The 22,884-nt window shown below is 41.4% G+C and overlaps 1 protein-coding gene across 1 annotated transcript in view; it reads right to left on the bottom strand.

The window, feature by feature from the left end:
• Nucleotides 1–3,438: 3,438 nt before the first annotated feature.
• The window catches only part of DOT1L (DOT1 like histone lysine methyltransferase), a 97,563-nt gene continuing 78,117 nt past the window's right edge, over nt 3,439–22,884 (bottom strand). Inside the window, exons 18-28 of the mRNA XM_075281985.1 lie at nt 21,460–21,597; nt 20,260–20,385; nt 18,827–19,275; nt 18,065–18,200; nt 17,185–17,328; nt 12,548–12,662; nt 11,584–12,116; nt 9,721–9,926; nt 8,210–8,280; nt 7,460–8,104; nt 3,439–4,881 (exon numbers count right to left, since the gene is read on the bottom strand). Coding sequence (XP_075138086.1) covers nt 4,874–4,881; nt 7,460–8,104; nt 8,210–8,280; nt 9,721–9,926; nt 11,584–12,116; nt 12,548–12,662; nt 17,185–17,328; nt 18,065–18,200; nt 18,827–19,275; nt 20,260–20,385; nt 21,460–21,597 — 2,571 coding nt within the window. The 3' untranslated portion in view covers nt 3,439–4,873. The remainder of the gene's footprint in view (nt 4,882–7,459; nt 8,105–8,209; nt 8,281–9,720; nt 9,927–11,583; nt 12,117–12,547; nt 12,663–17,184; nt 17,329–18,064; nt 18,201–18,826; nt 19,276–20,259; nt 20,386–21,459; nt 21,598–22,884) is intronic.

Below are 22,884 nucleotides of genomic sequence, written 5' to 3' on the forward strand. Positions count from 1 at the left end.
CTCTGGGTTCCCCAGGTCCGTTGTGTGCCATCTGCCAGCACAGGTTAGATCGTGAGGTTCTGCAGGCAGTTGTGTGCTGGTTGTTCACTTGGCTGTGTAATTCCCACCCTCTGGGACTGCTATAGAACATCCCATGGTGCTGTGTCCCCCAGTGATATAAGCGAGAAAATGGGATTTTTTTTTTTTTATGTACTCACCGTAAAATCCTTTGGTCGATGTATTCACTGGGGAACATAGATCCCACCTTTGCTTTTTTTTTCCTGCTGTTCCTGCCTGAGCTGCTTTGCTTCTTTTTCGGGTACAGGATGTGTTGGTGAAGTTGGTTCCATGCTCTTTTTGCTCTTAGTAGTTGCAGTGCACCAGCATCCATCGCGGCATTCCGCTCCGGATTAGGCCCAAGTGAATGGGCCTGGTCAGGAGGGAGGTGTCGCGAGGCGGATGATAAAGAAAATTTCCTGAAGAAAAAGCATTTTGCTTCTTTTTTCTGCAAGTGGGAACAAACCGCTCACGGAAAAAGGAAACAACCGGCTCCCATTGATTTCAAAGGGAGGCGGTTCTTTGAGCAGGATTTTGACACAGATTCCGTGTCAAAATCCTGACCAAAAAACCCCGTCTGAACTCAGCCTAACTCTTCAGACAACTTAGTCTTATGTCATGAGCATGTGATTCTGGACCAAATTGTAATATGCTTTGCGTAAAAATGTTGGTGTTTCCTGCCACTAGGTGTCTCCATTCTAGCGAATTTGCTCTTTACTCTCTGTAACGATGAGTTCACAGTTGTTTGGTCCAGATTTTGACGCAAAATCCGCCTCCCAAATTGACTTCTATAGCATCCGCTAGCGGGTTTTTTTCTGCTATTAGGAAAAAGAAGCGAGCTGACTTCTTTAGGCGGACTCTGCCTGAAAAAAACGGTAGTCAATGGGAGGTGGAAAAACCGCATTGTGGTTATTGACAAAAACTGCGTCACGTTTTTTCCAAGTTCCGTACACTGTGCTGGAGGAAAACAAATAGCTAAAAACACCTCAAAAAACGCTACAAAAAAAGCCTCATGTAAAAAAACATTTCAAAAAAACCATTTCCTAATTCCTGAAGTGGATTTTTTCCTCTCCAAAATCCTCGCCTAACTGAGGAAATTTTCTTTAAAATCAAGATGGATTCACAGTGAGTGGAGAAAGAAGAGGCTGTTCTCTTGCCACAAAGTGAATGGAGAGGGTGGAGACTGGTCAAACTTTTTAGCCTGGACTCATCTGTACACTGTGGCATCATAGAGCATAAGAAATATCTACTATGTATCTACATCTGCCTGCTTGTATTATTGCTAATGGCCTATTAGTCATAGGCAGCAAGCAACTTTACAGACTGTACTCAGATTTTTTTTTTTTTCTGGGTCATTGATCTTTTAAGCTGCATCATGTGCTGTATTTGTAGTCCATTCTACCTGGATCCTCTATTTTACATTCACTTGGGATTTTCTCAGCTATTCGTTTGCTATTTTACAGTTACGCCTGACAGAATTACAAGTAAAGATACCAGTAGTAATAATAATAGATGGCAGAGGGTGCAGACTGCTCTTTATTGAACATACCCCCTGCCTCAGAGACAATTGCAAAGTGTGCTGCAGCACCTATAATGGGGCTGTTAGCAGCAGAAAAACTGATAAGACACTGTAAGAAGGCTTACAGAGAAAAGATTACCTAGCAAGACCCTACAGATATTCTAACTTTTCATGAAATCTCAGGGATTCTTTAAGGTTGTAGGAGGTTCATGTGTGTGTGTGTGTGTGGGGGGGGGTCTCACAGTATCAGTCTTCAGCCCTGGAGGCATTGCAGACTGTGTTGTCGGTCTCTCCTCCTTCTGTCTATGCCTATTATTCTTTACCTTCCAGTGTTGTAAAGTCAATGAAGGTCCTCACATACACACATGGACAAAATTGTTGGTACCCCTTGTTTAATGGAAAACCCCCCCACAATGGTTACAGAAATAACTTGAATCTGACAAAAGTAATAAATAAAAATTCTATGAAAATGAACAATTGAAAGTCAGACATTGCTTTTCGCTTCAACTGAATTATTAAAAATAGAACTCAAGAAACAGGCCTGGACAGAAATGATGGTTCCCTTAACTTAACCCCTTCCCGACATGCGCCGTAATAGTACGGCGCATGTCGGGTCTGTAACTATGGCGACCGCCTCCCAATTATTCCATAACAGATTATTATAGGGCAAAGATGATTGGTCACGTCGAATTTTATCATGCCAAATGAGTGCTTGGAAGCAGCTCTGAGCTGTTTATGTCTGAAAAGTAATGGAGCTCCTCAGATAGGGGAGGTGAGAGCTCTGGGATTACTGTGCTGTCTATCTTCGGCTCTTCCACTTATCAGCCGGTTTAATTGAATTTGGCTGATAAGGGCTGAGATAAGGAGTCCTTTACCTCTGTATGTAATGCAAGCTGACTCAAATTCAGTTCTGCTACATCAGTCTCTACATCAACTTCATACTGTAGTAATGCATTTACAACCAATCCCTTATTACTGACTGCAAACATAGCAGATATCAGAGCAAGTGAAACCCCGCCCACCAATGTGTCGAGAAAACCAGTTAGTGAACAGAGCACACAAGCTGAACAAGGGTTATGGGAATACCCCTTTAAGCCCAGTCTAATTCACCCACTTTTCTCACTATGTGCCTACATAAATGATGACACTTATCTCTATAAACAATACAAGAAATAAAGCCAATCTCAGTTTCTACTTCAAAAGTCAGATCGAAATTTAGATCATATTTTTTTTTATTTATATACACTTTCATAAATTAAAAATCAGTCATATTGAGTGAAGTTCATGTACAGCTTTCTCTAAAGACACAAAACAGATAAAAATACATTTGTGGTTGAAGATTTTTTTTTTTTTCCATTTTTTTTTTTTTTTTTTTTTTTATATCACTTTTCAAAATGTCAAAAGCAACAATCTACAAAAAGGAAGGTAAACAGTTTTGAAAAAAGATGGGAAAACATTTTACAAGGCATACGGGCAAGTATCAAAATAATTACTAACCAAGAAGGAATCTTAAGAGTTTCTTACAAAGATCTGGTTGAATCTAACATCCTCCTAATGCAAGACAAAAAATAGACCAAATTGAAATCTATTATACAAACTGCCAAGCACCTTATTTTATATTTATTTATATATTTATATATAATATGTATATATTTATATTTAAAACACACTCTCAGACAAGGAACAGTTGTCAAATGTTGCCATAAGCAGGTTATTAAGGCAAGTAAAACCTATATATTCCATTAGATCCAAGTTTGGAATGCAAGGCTCTGAATACCAATCGGTATATGAAGTCGTAACCTATTTCACCATTTGTTAACAAGGAAATAGCTTAAAAATCTACCCCTCACCCACCTCATAAAACTTGCTCTGGAGGCCAAATGTTGTGATTTTCTTTTATTACAATAAGTAAAACTAGAAAAACAGAACTGGAACAAGGCAGCAAAGTTAGAGTATAAATTCCTTTTTGCACTGAATGACATAGCACCATAAGGTCTTGCTAATAGGAAGATGCAGTCCTTACCTTGTCATCTGCATTTACAGGTACAGTAACCTTCAATGTGTAGGCCAGCACCCTGTCCACTTTCAGAGTGATTCATGCTAGCTCTCCTGGGACATATGAACTATAGATAATAAGTTATCCGTCCCATATTATGTGAAACAAGACAAACTATAACTTTTAACTAATCCAATCATTTGGATAAGTAAAGACGAGGGAGTAAACACTGCATCAAAGTCCTAGCTAGTGCAACCTTTTAATTCCTTAAGATCCAGAGAGACTATGTTTGGCCTCAAATGCATGTTCTATTATGAAGGGTACAAGATTCCGGTCCATAAAGATATTTAGATATATGTGCAAGACTATATACATATAAATATGTACTTATACACAAATGTAATATACACACATTTACAATATATGCATATGTATGCATTATAGCTTAAGTTATATTTTGGAGAGAAAAAAAATCAAGTATCTTGAAAATGAATTTTTAGCTTCAGGTTTAAATATTAGGGTCAAGTGAATATTCTAAAATACAGCATCACTACTGTGCCTTAATAACCTGTGATAAATAGTTCCTATTTTTTTACAATCACACAATTAGCTGCCATATAATTTTCTGGGGAGAAGGGGGTTGAGTGAGGGTGGACCCACAAAAAAATATGGAAGAGGGTTCAGTTCTCTGAGCAGACAGAAAAATATCTCATCATACTAGGAAAAGAACAGAATGTACTTTGGTTATACAGATATCGACGTTATTAATAAATTAAGCACACATTTCATATTGACACAATGGATCCAGGGTCCCAGTGTGTACTGTTCAAAGAGCACCGCAAATCACCAGCACCAGACAACCGAGGCACAATCTTATATATGTAGCACCAGTTAAATCTGCATTGAGGAAAGACACGCATCCCTCATGTTCATCCAAAATCCATGTGCCGTTTTACTTTTCTGCTCATTTCATGAGCTACGTCCTCAAAAGATAACCCACAAAAATAAACTTACAAAAGAAATTTTAAAAAAATTATATATTTAATATAAATAAAGTACAACTGTCTTTTTCCCGGATTTTGCTGTTGAGTTTTCATTCACAGTGGAACAAAGGTGTGTATCCTGACAATGAGCTCAGTGAAGAATGAAGTGATTTTATATGTTTTAACCAGTGGTGGCTACAAAGGAAAGAATGAGGGAAGACATTGCTCCCCTCAAAAAATGATGAGCACCTTTTAGCTGAGGTTTAAAAAAAAAAAAAAGAAAGAAAGAAAAATATAGCAGGTCTTTTTTGCATAGGTGAATTCGACTGAGGTAGACATTTAAATACCTGTGGAAGAGAAAGAAGAGATTAATATGAAATCTAACTGCAGTGACTTTATTACATGTGATCAGACAACCATGCTCACTATATAGCTAAAGTCAAGATCTCCATGAAGTAAATCCTTTCGTAGGGATTTCACTGCATTGTCCTGATGTGATGTGAGGTATTCTAAACAAAATTGGTTTCCTTTGATCTCTAGATTTACAAAAACCAGTCAGTTAATGGCCCGCGCAGCTAAGAACACATCTACAAACTGGACTGTAATGACACATGACACTGTACATACTCGAGTATAAGCCGACCCGAATATAAGCCAAGGCTCCTAATTTTACCATAATAAACTGAGAAAAATCATTGATTCAAGTATAAGCCGAGGGGGGGGGGGGGGAGATGCAGCAGCTACTGGAAAATTTCAATAATTAAAATGGCTGGAGTTTTTGGGTGCAGTAGATGCTGGGAAAGGGGAGGGGGTGTTTTGGTTGTCTGCCTACCCCTTCCCTGAGCTTGAAGACTGGGTTTTTTTCCCCCCACTTGCAATTCAGCCTGGCTGAATATAGCATATCTGCAGTGCTCCTATTAACCCTTTCCCGACGGAATAGGAGCAGTGCAGATACCCTATATTTAGCCTGGTTGTAGTCAGGCTGAATTCCAAGGTGGGGGGGGGGGGGGGGAGTCTCGGGGAAGGGGCAGTTAGACAACTTTTTTTCCCGCTACGGCATTTACCGTACAGGAAAAATATATTTATAGATTTGAAGAGTGGGCGTTTTCGGACACAGGGATACCCAACATGTATGTTTCACAGTATTAACAGTATTAATTTTATATGTGTTCTAGGGAAAGGGGGTGATTTGAATTTTTAATACTTATTTTTATTTTTTTACATTTTTTTTTTTTTGCATTTATTAGACCCCTAGGGGTCTTGAACCCCAGGGAGTCTGATTACTACTGCAATGCATTGCAATACATTGCAAAAATTGTCATTTCTTTTGCAAGCTGCATAGAGCAGCCTGCAAAAGAGAGGCACTGCCGGCTGGGGAGCCTTTACAGAAGTGCTGAGGGGAATCCCCGGTAGGAGCGCTGGGGGACGGACCTGAAGGAGAACCTCGGCCGGCCGGACCTGAAGGGGAACTGCAGCCGGCCGCCAGCAGGAGTGCTGAGGAGAATCCCCGGCAGAAGCGCTTCTGCCGGCGGCCGGCCGCAGTTCCGATCTTCAGGATCGCCCTTGAGACGGCAGCTGCGCCCGTTCCCTCCTGCAGCATGGCGGCGCCTTCGGATCGGGACATCATCGGAGAGCATCTCCGCTGTAACACTTACAGCGAAGATGTCAGAGCTCATGCCTGCAATCTCTGATTGCAGGGAGCTCCGGCATTACCGCTGTGGAGGAGCCAGTTGGTAAGGCGACCGTTCTGGAGCAGAGCGGCTCCATTATAGTTACAGACCCAGCATACAGACACCGGGATGGGTGCCGGGCCACAGCATCGCCACACTCATAGTAGGAGCGTGGCGATGCTGCTCATTTTAAACTGCAGAAGTACTTACAGTACTTCTGCTAGCAGGCCCGGAATGCAGATACGCAGATCTGAGGTTACGTGGCCACGTCACCCGGCGTGTCTCTATGCCGGGTCCAGATGCTGGATCTGTAACTATAAATATTGCTGAATTATCGTAATGACTTGAGTATAAGCCGAGGCAGTCTTTTACAGCACAAAAACTGTGCTGAAAAACTCGGCTTATACTCGAGTATATACAGTACATAGGGTGAGGAAGATGCTAGGAGGACATGGTCTATGTCCTCTCAGAATTAGGTAACTAATAGTGGTCTCATGGCCCATAACCATATCATGGACTCTCAGCTTTCGCAAAAAGGACAATAAGTGAGTGGTCATAAATAGTAAAATTATTTAGATGCAAAATCCTGGGGAACATTGTGAGGCCCAGCACTTTCCATGCTGCAGCCCCTCAATCTATGGATGTACACTCAAAGCCTCACAACTGGGAATCTAGATTTAGCAGTTTTTTCCCTCCTAGTGCCTCCAGAAAAAAAAAAAAAAGTTATTGCAATCTAAAGTCTTATGCTGTGCCTTGCTTCCCCAGCAAATGTATGAGCAATTTGAAGAGTGTACTGCTCAACTGTCTGAAGGTGGACTCACATAGTGGAATCTGACACAATTTAAGGTTTGTTGCAAAATCCACCTCAAATCAACCTCCACAGATTCCAATAGGAATCAGATGCTGATTTTTTTTTTCCTTCCTTTCCTAATTTTTTAAGCTAGCGGAAAAAAATAAGCGTCATGCTTGATCTTCAGGTGGATTGCATTTGAAAATTTCCATTTAAATGAATAAGAGGTGGAAAATTGTGTGTGAACAAACCCTACTGTCACACACATTCCAGTAATAACATTATACTATGATATTTCCTAGAATATTTATAGCTTAGCATAGTTATGCTGTTTATGGTACTTGTACCCTCTTTGCAAATTACAGTTATTGTATGACATTCTACATATCTGCAGACATGCACAGCTAGAAATACATATGAAAATCTCTTATTCTAATGCACAGATGGGAGGAATGAGAAACTCACCTCCTACTGTACCACCGGTCACTCCAGGAGATGTAAAACTGCCCATGCCATGGGAGTTAGCTAGACGACTGGCTGGGCCAGTAGCATGTACAGGCACGGAATTGAAGAGAGACTGCAGCACTGAATTGCTAGCCACTGAACTGAGACTACTCTGCAGTGTCAGCTGGGAGCCTGCGGTCAGGTTGCTCAAGAATTGGTGATGGGTTTGAAGAGGGTTAGGGCCAGGTCCCTTGCCATTCAGTAGAATCCCTGTTCCCTGTGACATAAACAGGTTGTTCCCTACTCGGCCATCCCCATCCCTTTCCCGACTGCGTGGACCTCTGGAGCGATCGATTCTTGTAGACGGCCCCTTTTCCTCTCTTTTTCCAGCATCAGATGTACACTTTTTATTCAGGAACAAGTTTCCATCTGTTGTCTTGCCCATTTCCACTCTAGTGTTGTCACCAAGACTGCTACCTGACCCTGGGCTTGAACCCCCAGATCCTCGACGGGACACATCCCCAGAAAGATAATGGGTGTTGTAACGTGGGGGTGAAGCAGGACTATCAGGAGTGCGGCTGGGAGCAACATCAGAGATCGGAGAGAAGGTAGATTTCCATTTGCCTATACTTTCACAAGACGACTTTCTGCTGGGATACGGTAGACCTAAAGCAGGGATGGTGAATAACATGAGGAGAGGTAAATATGGCTTAGTAACTCTTTTGGAACAGACAGAGGGTATACTGTTAATAACAGAAATTTGTAACTAACCTCTATCTCCTTCACTCCTTTGTGGAGAATCTTTATTCTCAAAACACAATCCAGAGTTCTTCCGTTCTGTCCTGCTTGGAGGGAAGCAGAGGGGCGTTAATTTATTCTAGCAGCTTGATATCTACAGTGTGACATCTGCTGTTTTACTAAATCCAAGCTAATAAAGTACTTTATTTTTGCTCTTTTTTTCAATTTCGATTTTGCAGTTTGAGCTACAGTAAGAAGCCTCGCAAGTCCTTCCTTTATATTTCCCATTGCCTTGTTAACACACTCCTGGCTTTGGCTAAAAAAAATTGCAGCAACATCTTAACAAAAAAAGCAACAAAAATTATGTGCGTCTCTTCAGTCTCAAGTGGGTTTTTCCCAGGATTGTAATATCAATGACCTATTCTTAACCCTTTAAAGAAACAGTCTAAAACACTTCAAGTACCAGGTCCCATTTTTCAAATCTGGAATGGGTCATTTTATCTGCCAATAATTTTGAGATGCTTAAACTTGCCCAAGTGATTTTAAAGAGGACCTTTCACCACTCCAAGCCTGTGCAGCTTTCTGCCGCATGTTATAGGCGCTGCTGCACAGACTCTGGTGCACTTTGAATTACCTCCCTAGCCCCCCTTGTTTTGGAGCTCTGAGCCCCGTTAATTCTGGCGCCCTGTATGTTAATGAAGCCGTTCAGTGTCAGAAGGGCGTTTCTGACTATAAAGGCAAGAGCTACGTCAGTCTGACACTGTCGAATTAGCAATGGACAGTGTCGGAGCTGCTTCTGCTGTGTGCTCTCGTGAGATCAGGCAGTCCTCTCTTCACAGGGCTGCACAGAAGACCCGGAGAAGCGATCCAGGCCATGTCTTGAAGTGGATGAAGGAGAACTTCACTGACATTACAGGTAAGTAAAGAAACCCCTAAGCAATGAGCATAAGTGCCCAGTACACCCTGTGGACCTAGGTCTAGCCCCTATACAACAAGCATTAACCTCTATAGCCCCTATACAACAAGCATTAACCCCTATAGCCCCTAGCAACAAGCATTAACCCCTATAGCCCCTAGGCAATGCCCATTGCCTAGAGGCTATAGGGGTTAATGCTCATTGCCTAGGGGCTATAGGGGTTAATGCTCGTTGTATAGGGCTAAGGCAATTCTTGGCAATGATTTACATCCACTGCTAGTAAGAAGAATGAATACCAGCAGGCAGAAATCTAGAAATCCTTGAGGAATTCATTTAAAAAGTATATTAGAAAACTGTATATTATGGCTAACCTTAGCTAATGTGCACAGCTGGTAAAAATAACTCCAAAGCAAACAGCATTTATATAGTTGGCAGGTATGCCCATTTATAGTGAGTGTGTGCCTATGTAAGTCATCAGGACCAAATATAACCTGTAAAATACCATTTAATACTCTATTTCTGGGATATAGAGGCTGCATCAAAAGCTGTAAAAGGATGAAGTATTCCCACCAGCATGTTTTCTCTGATAAAGCTAAGTAAAGTGCAAAGCAAGTTACAATAAAATCACCTTGTACTGTGGATTTCGTCTTCAGATTCGGCTTCATCCTCTGTTGTAAGGGGTGAATAATGAACCCCATTAGTGGAGGAAATGGGTTTTTCTTTTTTCAGTACTGGAGGCAATTCATGATCCTGGTATGAAGCAGGAGAGTTTTTCAGTGAGTTCTCCGGGGATGAAATAGCAGTTATTTCCAAAGGTTGGTTAATATTATTAACCTAGAAAAAATAAAGCAAGAGTTAAATCTAACACACATAAATATAAGGCTACAGTTACACTAGCATTGTGTGACTGTTTGGGGACTCTGTCCCCCATTCCACTTAAAATGTGCTCGCAGGACTTCTTTCTCTGTCGATTTTGGGCAGAAATCAGGTGGAAACCTGGAGGACACCATTATAATCTATGGGATCCACAGGAAACTGTTTTTTAGGCAGCTAGGGTTTCCATTTTTTTGGGTCAGCAAGCAGACCCAAAGTGTCCTTAGTGCATTTCGCATAAATGACATATTTTTCATATAGACAAATCACTTAATGCAACCCACTAATTATATTTCCATGTATGGTAATGCATAGGCCATCTATTTTTGTGGGGCCAGGTGTACTTTTTATTTATACCATATTGAAGAATGTCTATAGCTTTGATCACTTTTTAAATTTTTATCAGAGACAAAACTGTGAAAGAAAATAGCGGTTCGGTATTTTTGATGTTTTTTTTTTTTTTTGCCGACATGGCATTCACTGTACAGAAAAAAATATTTTTATGGATTTGTAGGCTGGGTGTTTTCAGACAAAGGGATAACTAATATGTTTCACAGTATGGGGGTGGGGGTGTTTTTTTTTTATTTTTAAGTTCTTTTATTGCCTTTATCCAGGAGATTTGATCACTAATGAAATGCATTACAATGCTAATGCATAGCAAATTATAGGCATCTGTATGGCAGGCTGCATGCCAACGGAACGCCGGCCCTAGATCTTGCATAACAGCGCCTTGGTCAGCTTTGACCGAGGCACAGGTGGGTTAATGTCCGCAATCAGTGCCCACACATAATATATAACATACTATAATAGTACAGCAGAGACCCAATGGCTATGACAGCGGCTAAGCTCATGAGCAGTCGCCATATTTAAATACCCGACATCCGCCGTACTATTACAGCAGATGTTGGGAAAGGGTTAAAAAGTTTACATATGCTAAAACCAGGAATTGAGGTAATTACTCTATTCAGTCCTGAATAAATTTCCCTTAAATGGTCACTAACTTTTCAGACAACTTGGTTAGAGATGAGCGGGTACTGTTCGGATCAGGCGATCCAAACAGCACGCTCCATAGAAACTAATGGATGCACCTGGTACTTCCGCTTTGACGGCGGCCGGCCGCTTAACCCCCCGCGTGCCGGCTACGTCCATTAATTTCTATGCGAGCGTGCTGTTCGGCTGATCAGAACAGTACTCACTTATCTCTAAACTTGGTCTCATTTCATATGTGAGCATGTGATTCTAGATAACACATTAATTTAAATTGTTCCTGCTTTCCCCCTGAAAAACCTCTCTAAAGTTCCTGCCACTAGGTGTCTCTCTTCTAGCTAATTTGCAGTTCACTCTGTGTTGCTTGGGAAGTCCAGACTATAGAAGCATTTGATAAGCAAGGCACAGTGAATGTAGATGGGAGGGGATGAATCTCCCCCCGGCCTCCACACACATCTGCAAACTGTTGAAGCTGAACATTATGCAACATCTTGCAGCTGACAATGAAAGAAAAATGTAATTCTACTTCTGGCTGTGTGTGTGATTACAAATGAAATATTATTCACACACTAGTCTGGTAAAGTAGAAATAATATTTTTGCATAAGAAGAATATTCTAGAACACTGCATACCATGGAGCTAATGTTCAGTGGAGACCCTGAAGTAAAACCACTTAGCCCAAGTGATGTTGGAAGTGATCGTCTCTTGGGTGAAACCATCAATGAGTGGCTGCTTGCTGAGGATCTTTTCCTTCGGCTTCCTCTTTTCCTTCCATCCTGCCCAGTGCCACACTCCCTGCGAATAGTAAGTGGACTGAGTGGACTATGTTTACTTGATGGTGACCTTCCCGAGGAACTTCCTCCACCATTGGTTATAGTAAGGATGATGCGCCTCTTCGTTTCAACTTCTGTATCGCTTGTATCTATTTCTCCATCACCAGTAAGTTTGCTAGCATCTTGAAATGCACGTGGACTATTCGATATAGTATAATGCGAAGGTGAACGCTGAGAGATCTGCTGGTGATGGGAAGGAGTGGAACTTCGAGATCCTCCAGAGTTTGAGAGAGTGCCTGAATTTGAAGAGTCATCCATGCAGTCTGTCTCTGAACCATGGCTGTTCAAAACTGGTCCATTCAAAGAAGATGACCAGGTTGGGTAAAAGAAACCTGAAAAGATAAATATAGTGATGGTTCTGCTTAATTGTAGTATCGCTCCTATCACTATGTACTGGAGATCAAAGCTAAGATGTCTCAGTTAATAATGATTGCTACATGCAAAGAGTTCGTAAAGGTTTGTGCACTCTCATTGCTACAATCAGCATTTATGCTAAAAAAAACCATAAAATACTGTAGTACATTAGTATAAAGGAAATACAATAGGCCAAAATATGAGTTATTTGTCAGCTTACTGGTGGACATGGGGCAGTGATCAGCAACAAATGTTGAATACTACTACTTGAATACTATAGCAAGCAGATGAATGGGCTTAATCAGCTGTGAGTATGAGCCGCGGACTCTATGGTTGAATCAGTCATGACAATTGCTTCTGCAATGACCTGCTTCTTTCTTGGTCTCCCACTGAATACAATAAACGTTACCTGAGGTAGCCAGAGACTTTGAGACAGCAGCATAATTGATGTTTGTAGTAGCACCATATTGATTATCCATACTTGAGCTGTCCCTGCTATGACAGCCAGGGCTTGGACTATTTCTCTGAAGGAAACAAAAAAAAAAAAAAGTGAAGTCAAAATATCTGAATAGCTACCAGCAAACTTTAATGTTAACCTTAACACTTTCCTGCTGCAGCCAATTTTGATTTCAGTTTTTCACAGCCTTCAAAAAGCCCTAACTTTTATATTTCCATTTATAAAGCTGCATGAGGGCTTGTTTTTTGCATGGTTAATGTACTTCATAGGGGTACCATTTAACATTCTGTACGATTCAAAAAACAAACATTTTCTAAACTATACAAGCATTTGTGCCATTTTATTATGGATTTTGCTTTCACCGCATTCATTGTACAACCAAAATGACATTTTACAGTGCTGTGAAAAATAATATTCCCCCTTACAGATTTCTTTCATTATTCCACATTTGTCACACTTAAATGTTTCAGACTATCAAACACATTTGAAAATCAAATATATCCTGAGAATACAAAAAGAAGTTTAGAAATGATGATTTCAATTTATTAAGGGGGTAAAAAAGCTATTCCAAACAATCTAACACTATGTGAAAAAACTATTGCCCTAACACAGCTGCTCGGCTTATGCAGTCTATTCACATTGACAGCATGCAAATTAATTTATTTTAGATACAATACCTGCATGTCTATACAAGTTTTTCATGCCTTGGTTTTGCACAGCACACACTATTTGTATTTAATGGAGGCATAGCATACCTGTGATGTGATCAGTATTTATACATAACTGAACTTGCTACTGTACTTAATATTCTTACATAATACCTACCGTATATACTCCAGTATAAGTCGATCCAAATATAAGCCGAGGCCACTAATTTTACCACAAAAAACTGGGAAAACTTATTGATTCCAAGTATAAGCTGAGGGGGGGAAATGCATGACATTCTGTTTGTGCTTATGTTAATCCTAGCCGGCTTTGGGCCAGTATGATACTGTACCAGACATCACGTGGTCTAGGATATTACCATATAGGCCCAAAGCCTGTGCTAGCAGTAGCAGCCTGTTGCCATACAGGCCCAAAAGCCTGAGCTAGCAGTAACAGGCTATTACTACTAGAAAAGGCTTCAGGCCTATATGGTACTACTAGCACAGGCTTTGGGCCTATACACTATTATCCCAGCCCAGGTGATGTCTGGGGTATTACCATACAGGTAAATATGTATGTAATATGGTGGAATAAAGCATCATTGAGTAACTATTTTTCTAAACAATTACTTCCAAGGGGATTAAGGGTACAGGTGTTCCCCTCCTTTGGCATTGACAATAATGAATTTATTAAAAAAATGGGAAGAAATATGCAATCACTGCAGTCAAGATCTGATGCAATTGATCACTGACCATAATGCAAAAAGTTTGGGTTGTGGTACGGTCCTATATGGCGGTATAGGTAAAGTTGTTGTGGGTCTTTGTGAGCTATCTACATGTTTGATTCCTATGTGCAGGGTATTGATGTGAGTTTAGGTGATAGCTATTCTTTTTACAATTGCTATCTGGATATTAACTCCTGCACATGTATGGTTTTCCTATATAGCATAAGTGACCCTACTAACAATGTACACTGATACAAGTTTACCTCCTTAGTACCGTACCTTTTTGGGTTTATCTGTTCCCCTATATGTAAATCGTATGTTATCTTGCTGTTTTGTCATATATGTATTTTTATATTAATAAAATTTATATTTTGTTATATATTTTTTCCTGCTTTTTCTTCTGTATTCTATATTACCATACAGGCTCAAAGCCTGCTAGGAGTAACATCGGATCCTGGAGAGGTGAGTAACACTGTTTATTATTTCCTCTCACCTCCCCTGGGGCTCTAAGGGTCAGTTCACACGTGAACTGCCCGCGCGGGTTTTGACACTGAGAGAGACGCGGTGAGCCGCATCTCTCTCTTGTCAAAACCTGCCTGCCGCGACCATCGCGGTCGCGGCTTTCCCCTCCACTGTCGGCTCAGCGGGAAAAAAAAGCCCGGTGGTCTACATAGACCACCATTGTAAAGGGGCGGATTTTGAAGCAAAATCCGCTGTCAAAATCCGCCCCTTTGCCTACGTGTGAACTAGCCCTAATTATTATACTTGGGGGTCCGAAAAGACCCCTGAATATAATAATAGTGGCAGTGGGATCGCGGCCTGGGCCTGCTTACAGCCGCCCCTGTGGCCTATAGTACAAGGGGAAGCGGGCGCGACAGTGAGCAGGCCTGGGAAGGTAGGTAAATAGGCTGCTAGGGATACTCCAGTAGGTAGCGGCTTATTATAAAAGTTCTTTTACTTACCAACCTTGCACTGCTCCCGCCTCCTCTTCACCTAGTGGTACACTGCGTCTCAGCATAGGCGGTGTGATGACGCCGCCTGCGCGGAGACACAGTAAGACATCTGACAGCGTGTGATGTAGCGGTGGGGGGCAGGGTCTGGAGTGGAGGCCCTCTCCTGACTGTGGGCGGCCGCTGGAGCAGCCCTCCTTCCGATAGGTGAGTGGTGAAGCAGTGCTGTCAAGGGGCCACCCCAAGATGTTTCCAAGACAGAGAAGACGCTCTGGAAACATCTTTGGCGGTTCCTGAGACAGCGCTGCTTCACCACTCACCTATCGGCAGCAGCGCTGCTCCATCGGCCGCCCACAGGGGTCTTGCCACTTAACTCGAGTATAAGCAGAGGCGGGCTTTTTCAGCACAAAAACTGTGCTGAAAAACTTGGTTTATACACGAGTATATACGGTATCTGGATCTTATTTTATAGGTAGTATTTACCTCTAATGTGGTACAATACAGTTCACTGATCCATTCATTCTACTACTACACATTATATATATTTTTCAGTTACTGGCACATACACAAAATTGTCCAGTGGTGACCGCAACTGGCCACAAAGACATTTTACATTTATTCCCAAGATCTCTGCATTATTCTTCCCAAGTTAATAGTGAGTGAATGCTCAACAGATGGTGCCAACATAGGTCAGTAGTTACCTTATATTGTTAGCATGTTGCCCAACTCTGTGCTGCACATTTATTTAGATCAGTGGTTCTCAGCCTGTGGTATGTGTACCCCAGGTGGTATGTAACACAGTCTCAAAAGTATGCGCTAAGCCTGAGAACCACTGCTCTGAAAGTTGCAGACTTTGTAAGTGCTAAGGTTTCGGTCTCCTAGGTATCTAATGCTGCCCACCATTTTCAAATTCTAAGGCACAATGTCCACCAAAGACAGGTGTCAAAAGATGTTGGATTGGGGTTAAGGGCATGGGTCTCCTCTACAGAAACAGGTAGTCTGCGCTGAATAGTCAGATAGCTATTGATCTATGTTTTGATGAGTGAAATGCTGGTCGGAAGCTAAAGGACTTAGGTGACCCCACAAGCAAAAGGATTTGCTTGGCACACTAGGCTTGCCAATTTTTCTTCACCACTTGAGAATGGGAGGTCACATGATTGACACCACAGTGTCCAATGGGGGTACTCGGTTGGAACTCTTTTCACAACAGAGTACTTGACTTCAAGAAGATGAGAAACTGGTTTAGATTACAGCTTGCTGTGGTAAGCACCGCCAGTGATTCTTCTCATACACACTGTCTGCTCTGCTATTTTTTTATTTTTTTTTTGCCTTACATGGGTTTGCCATGGAGGGTTTCCATACTTGATTCCCCCAGGTTCTGTTGCAGACAAACCATTGGTTTCTGGGCTGGTTTTGATCCTTGATCACATGATTGATCTGGAAATCAGTCCTTGAGTCACTACTAGACACCTGTAAAGTAAAGTCAATACAGGTAAATAACAGTAAACATGGAAGAGGTGGGTGGTTGTTGAGTGATTCAGGGGCTAGTGTTTATTTACAAACATGGGACAAATGTCGAAATCAGCCCATAAACCTGTGGTTTGTCTGCAACAGAACCAAAAGAAAGTCTTAAAAGCCTCAATGAAGAACCTCTTTAAATCTCATGAATTGCTGTCCAGCATGTGAAACAAATTCCTCAAACTAAGAGGGGGAAGGGGAGAGACAGCAAAGAGCAGCAGCATACAGTTTATGAGTTTCCGAAGGTAACCGCTTTTTTTTTTTTTTTTTTTTAAGCGAGTTAGGTTTCTGTTCGGGGGGTTCGCTTGGGGAATGCAGATGTGAACCTAGCCTTTGGGATGTCACAAAAGCACGATACCACCAGGAGCATGGATATGTCTTGTGAAGTCACAACACACTTAGGCATCTCGACAGCAGACAATACACTAGTGACTAATCTTTAATGCATTTAAGTTATATAGTCACGTGTCAAAAAATCCCTTTAATTCATAATAGATTGGAGCACCACAGACAACACAGATGCTAAGAGGATGTATTCTAAGCTCCACAGTATGAAAGCTCTAGCCAAAATGGTAAGTACTATCACTTGCTCAGTTTGATTCAACAAGACCCTATAGTGTCATCGCTCATTACAAAAAGGTCAACATGTAACATTACAACACTCCTGGCATTCGGGCAATATAGCACACTTCAGAACCTAGGCATTTCTGAATGACATGGCCTATAGAGTGCGCACATAAAACATAGTATACCTTTTCCACACGACTTGGCAAGACAACACTAGCCAGAGGGATACTGACTGGCAGTTTGTTAGGTTGAACTGTGCTAAGTGGGATACTAATAGGCAAACTGGTGATGGTCTCAGGGTTAGGAGTAGAGGTACGATCTCTGCACATCTGAAAGAGACAATATAAAAAGTAAAGACAAGGTATAAACAAACAGGTTGACAGCCAAGTATAAAAATATGGAGCTGAGTAGCCCCCTTGATGACATAGCCAACTTATGTTTTTACCTCTCTGCCTTGTAAGAGGTATAACATTTTTCCTTCCACATAAATTGATGACAGATTGCTCGTTGGTAAACTAGTTGGATTTTTGATGACACAATTTATTATTGAGCAATAGTGTTTGTGTGTGTGTGTGGGGGGGGGATGGAGGTGTTGAGGTGGATAGTTTGGGGTTATGAGAAAAAAACCTGCAAGTCTGAGCATTATTTGGCTTTTTTTTACAATAGCATAAGGCTAGGTTCACATCTGCGCCAGAGTCCCTGCTGCAAAAAACCCGCTGAGAGAAAAGTCCTGCAAGGAGGGCTTTTCTCTCTGCCTGTTTCAGTATAAAAATGGCAGAAACCCGGCGGACCCCATTATAGTCTATGGGGAGTCTGTGATTACCTTCTGTTTTAGCAGTCCGTTGTTTGGGTGCCCAGGCGGACCTGGGCGATGGAGAGTCTAGAACAAATGTGAACCTAGCTTCACGCTGTAAAAGACATGGTAAATTTATTCACCGCATATCAAGTTGGCTCAATTCCTGAGCTTGTGCCATTTTTAATCTGTGTACATGCACCATATACATAAAGCAGATATCACCAGGGGTTTAATGATGCATTATAAAAATAATCTGCATAGTAGCCCACCTTATCAATTCCTCTTTCCACTGAGGTTTGTCCGTCTTCAGGAGATGAAGGGTGTGACTCACGGGGACTCAGCTGGATACCATTCAAGATTCCAGAACTCGAGGACAAAAAAGTATTTTCTTTCACCGTTTCACTTCTACATAAATCATAGTACAAAAAACCCCCAAAAAAAACAATGTGAAAGATGTAAATATATATCTCAAAAAATATATTTTTTTTTATATAACTTTAAATAGGTTTGCCCATAAAACACAATTATGACATATCCATCAGATATATATCTAATATATGCAGCTCCTAGAGATGGGACCAACGTTTTATTCAAAAGGGTAAACAAGACTGTCCTGTTCTCATGATCAATGAGGCTTGTAGTAGTTAGAACCTTGGCGTATGAAACTTCATAAAATGGGAGTACCCTTTAAGGAAGCAGAGTAGAACAGTGAGCTACATGGTTTCTGTAACTCATATTAGTATCATTCACCTCTATGGGAGTTGTGGAAACAGTGTAGCTCAGAGACTAGAATTGTCTGTCAGCAGGGACACATTGAGGAGCAGACAGGTGCTGACTTCTGGGAAACGGAATTTCATTTCAGAGATGGAGGCTGGTTCCATTTCTGGGACCTGCAACTATCAGTAATTTGTGGCATATCCACAAGATGTGGATAAGTAAATACATATCTTCTGTGGACAAACTCCATTACATGTCTTACTGGAGAGGCTTATTGAAGAACTTTTATAACGAGGTTAAGAACCCCCTCTTACCGATGAGAGATTTCAGAGCCTCTGGAATTAGGTGCAGGATCTTGATTAAGATGACGCCTCATAGCAATTTTGGCAGGTGAGTAGCGTGTGTAGTCTGGTTGAGACTGGCTGTTTCTTTCTCCCTTGTGCCGTGATGCATGAATATCATTGTGATCTACATGGGACGGTGTGCTTTCTTTAGAGCAAGGCCTACTCCCTCCTCCACGACTTGAGTGGTACAGTTCATATTGAGAAGCATGACCATTAAGTAATGGTTCAGGACTCATGCCATTGATGCTGGTGGACTGAGAAGGAATCAGACGTGGTTGTGATCCATCTGGTGGGTAGCGACCAACGAAACCACCCTTGGCGCGACTGTTACTTGGTGGAGGGTCATCTGACAGAGTGGTAGACTTTAGCTGAAGCAACTCATGCTGCCTCTGAAATTTCTCAAGCTCTACTATGCTAATCTATGAACAAAGATGAGAAAAAGTTGAGCATATGAAAAGTAGAATTGTCATCTATAAATCATTTGTGTACTCATGTGAAAAAAGACAAATCGGGAGGTTTACAGAGTTTGGGTAATGGAGAAGAGTACCGTAGGTGCAAGGAAAAAATAATCCAAACATGTTCCCTTACATGAACATATTTGGGCCGAAAAAAAGTAGTCCACATGTCGGCTTATTTCTCGACCCAAGCAAAGCTTCTGTGAGCTGAGCACATAGATTAATGATTTATGGTGATGGGAGCTTCTGAGATACTATCGAAATTAGTGACTATTGATATTCGACACACTGATATGGAGACTCCAACACAGATATGAACATAGCCTGAGCTGGATATGGAGAGGCCCAACTTCCTGCTACACTGGACCAAATACTCAGCTGTTAGGGCCGTCTATTTCCAAAGACTCTCTGCCCACATCCCAGATTTCACCTCAGTAGAAGAAAAAACTCCACATCCTACTGGGAGAAGAGGAGTCCACTGTGGAGATTGCCATCCAATATGTGTCCAGCAGTCTCCAACTGAGGGGAAGATGAGACCCCATGGACTGCTATACCCCATTACCACCCCACCAATCACCCATCCACCCACATATGTTCCAAACCCAACTCCCCCCCCCCACCCATACCCACCACTCTCACTGTCAACCCAATTCCCCCTGCCATACCCACCACTCTATTTGCTTTGGCAATGCCTAATGTCTATTGGGACAAGCCAATAAAGCTTTTTTGATTTGATTTATGGACACAGATCTCTATGTAAAACATTGTCTGATTACAAATAAGAAGGAGGAGAGTAGCCTAATAAGTAGAAAACAGACTTCTGTAGTAAGATATATAACCATGCTTGTTATATTCAAATTTCTATTAATTTATTTAAACATTTATAATATTTATAACTAGAAGAACACATTAAAACTAGCTAGCATTGGAATACATTAAATCACACACCTGTAACTCCAAGCAGTGCTTTTGCTTTTCTGAAATCTGATTTTTTAGTGCCAATTTTTCCTTCATCAGATTCTCCAGAGACAGTGTATTCCAGTCCAGCTTTAACTCTTCACAACGGGCTTTCAGCTTTATGAAGATGAAAAGAACAAAACAGAGAAACAAGTCTAAGTTTAAGGTAAATCAGAGAAGAGGTTATTTTGCTTTTATTTGTACGTCCGTCTTTGGTTCTCATGATTTTATGCAAAAACCAGAAGCAGATTGAAAGACTGAACACACAAAAGGTGCAAATCTTTCCATTATACCTTACTTCTTTATAGTCCTGGGTTTGACTTGGCAACCACACCACAGGGCTCAGGTATTCACGGCAACCGCTTCATTGCATACTAGGTACCATACAGCGTATAACGGTTTTACACTAGTATTGCGCGCTACGTTGCTTGGGTCCCAGTGAGCCAGACCACTAAAACAGTGGTTACACACGAACAATGTCAGACTCCATTGACTACAATGAGGTCTGCCGGAAGTCCGACATTTCAAAATAAACTGGTAGAGAGAAAAGATGTCTGTGCAGGACTTTCCTCTCTGCTGATTTTCGGTGGTTTCTGCGATGGAGTCTCCAGCTTATTGGTAGGTGAAATTAACAAATTACTGCTCAGGAACAGTGAGGATTATAGAAAATCCAACTGCACTGGAATCAGAGGAATGGCAGCTATTAAATAATGCAAAGAATTGGAGTTGGTGAAGTGTGTTCCAGTCTTTATAAGGGAATTTTTCATTGATTTTTATGCAGAGTATTATGCATATTTTCTGTATAGAAATCTATATGGAAAACCCGCACATAATCCTGATTATGTGCAAGTACTCTATATGGCCTGGGGTGCATGTTCGCATAATAGTAGCTGAATGCAGATACCAAAGATCATATGATTATACAGTGTAATCATACAATCATAATTCCAATTTTTTCTCATTATATCCTTCAGTAATCACATTCAGGCTCACTAAATCCTAAATTATACCTATCAAAAGGCTCAACATACTTCATTTTATCCCTCCCCCAAACTGCCACAGGTCACTGTTCTTCCATTTCACCTCCACAGCTCACTGTTCATTTATTACACTCCACTACAGTGTGAGGCAGTAACTCATGTGTATAGGGCAGCATAGTGTAGGTGTCGGATTAAAAAGATTTCATCTTACCAATAGCAGACTTCGGTTCCTTAATTCACCATTTTCCTGCTCTAGTTGACGGCTTTGTTCTTTCAGTTGAAGATTGTGAGCGAAGATCTCCTTTTGGGCCTGGATTAGGTCACTGAACGTCAGGGCCTTGACGCCTAACTGTGAAGTCAATTTAAAATAAATACAAACAAAACATTGTAGTATAAACTTTTTCTTTGTTCATATTTTAATATATAACATGCAGGTCAGTTGGGTACCTTTATTAACATTATTATTTTATAGCAAAGAATATTTTCAACATGTATTGGAAAGGGGACGCAATGGGGGGGCCCGGGCCTGCGCTGCAGGTGGGTCGCGCAAAGTGGGAACGCTGCCGCGGACGAAGTCGCGGGTACTGCTAGTTATTATTTATAGTTATATAGGCATTAAGGTTATAAATTTTCACAACAGCTTATAGCAAAATTTCAGCTACAGAATTAATGGGGTTTTACTCTCAAAGCAAGTTAATTCTGTAGCATAGGATAGGGAATAACTTTCTGTGGTCCGTTCTGAATGCAGAAGTGGTCAAACAGCATGCACACCATTCCACTTATTTCAACAAAAGCACTGGAGATAGCCAAGTGCTGCACATTGACTATCTTCCACCACTCCCAATGAAATTAATGGATAAGGGGTAACTTGTTTTTGAGGGAACACCCATTTAAAGGCTAGCAGGAAAAAAAATGGTTTCTCTCGGTATGCAAATTAGCTTTCTTCCAGGCCTCGGGCAGAGCAGACTGTGCATGCCCACAGGCCCCGAGAAAATGGCCACTTACAATACTATGCAAGTGGCCATTTTCTCGTGGCCTATGGGCATGCGCAGTCTGCTCTGCCCAAGGTCGAAGGCCTTAGAAGTTAAAAGCCACTGCCGGAAGAGGCTGAAGATGACGCTGCTGAAAAAGAGGCGGCGGCGCTGGAGAGAGTTCTCTCGCAGCAATGCTGTCTGAGCGCTGGGGCAGGCCCCCAGTGCGGCGAGAGAGCTCATTTACATACCGACAAGACCCAGGATTGTAGGCAAACGGCGGCACAGAGAAGACAACGAAAGATAGCAGAAGAATAGCCTTTCTTAAGGCTATTCTGACGTGGTACTTAGAAAAAAATGTAGTCTGAATGATAGGATCCTTTTAAAGAGAATACTTATGAAGGAACATGTTAAGAAAAGGATCATATCTATACGTATATATATGTAAATACATCGCTTTAGAAACTCTGCTTTGTTTGCCTGCTATTTGAGATTATTCCTCTCATTGTTTACACTTTGTCTCCTTGGTGCCCGGCCTATATCTGATTTAAAAAATAAAAAAAAAGTGGGAGGGATAAGTCAATGCTCTGTTGGTGAAGGAGGAGGGAGGTTTAGTTCTCTTGTGAGGACATTTATGTCAGCTAATTAGTTTGCTAATAAAGGCT

Source organism: Leptodactylus fuscus, chromosome 1 (assembly GCF_031893055.1).
Source record: "Leptodactylus fuscus isolate aLepFus1 chromosome 1, aLepFus1.hap2, whole genome shotgun sequence".
Classification (NCBI taxonomy): Eukaryota; Metazoa; Chordata; class Amphibia; order Anura; family Leptodactylidae; genus Leptodactylus; species Leptodactylus fuscus.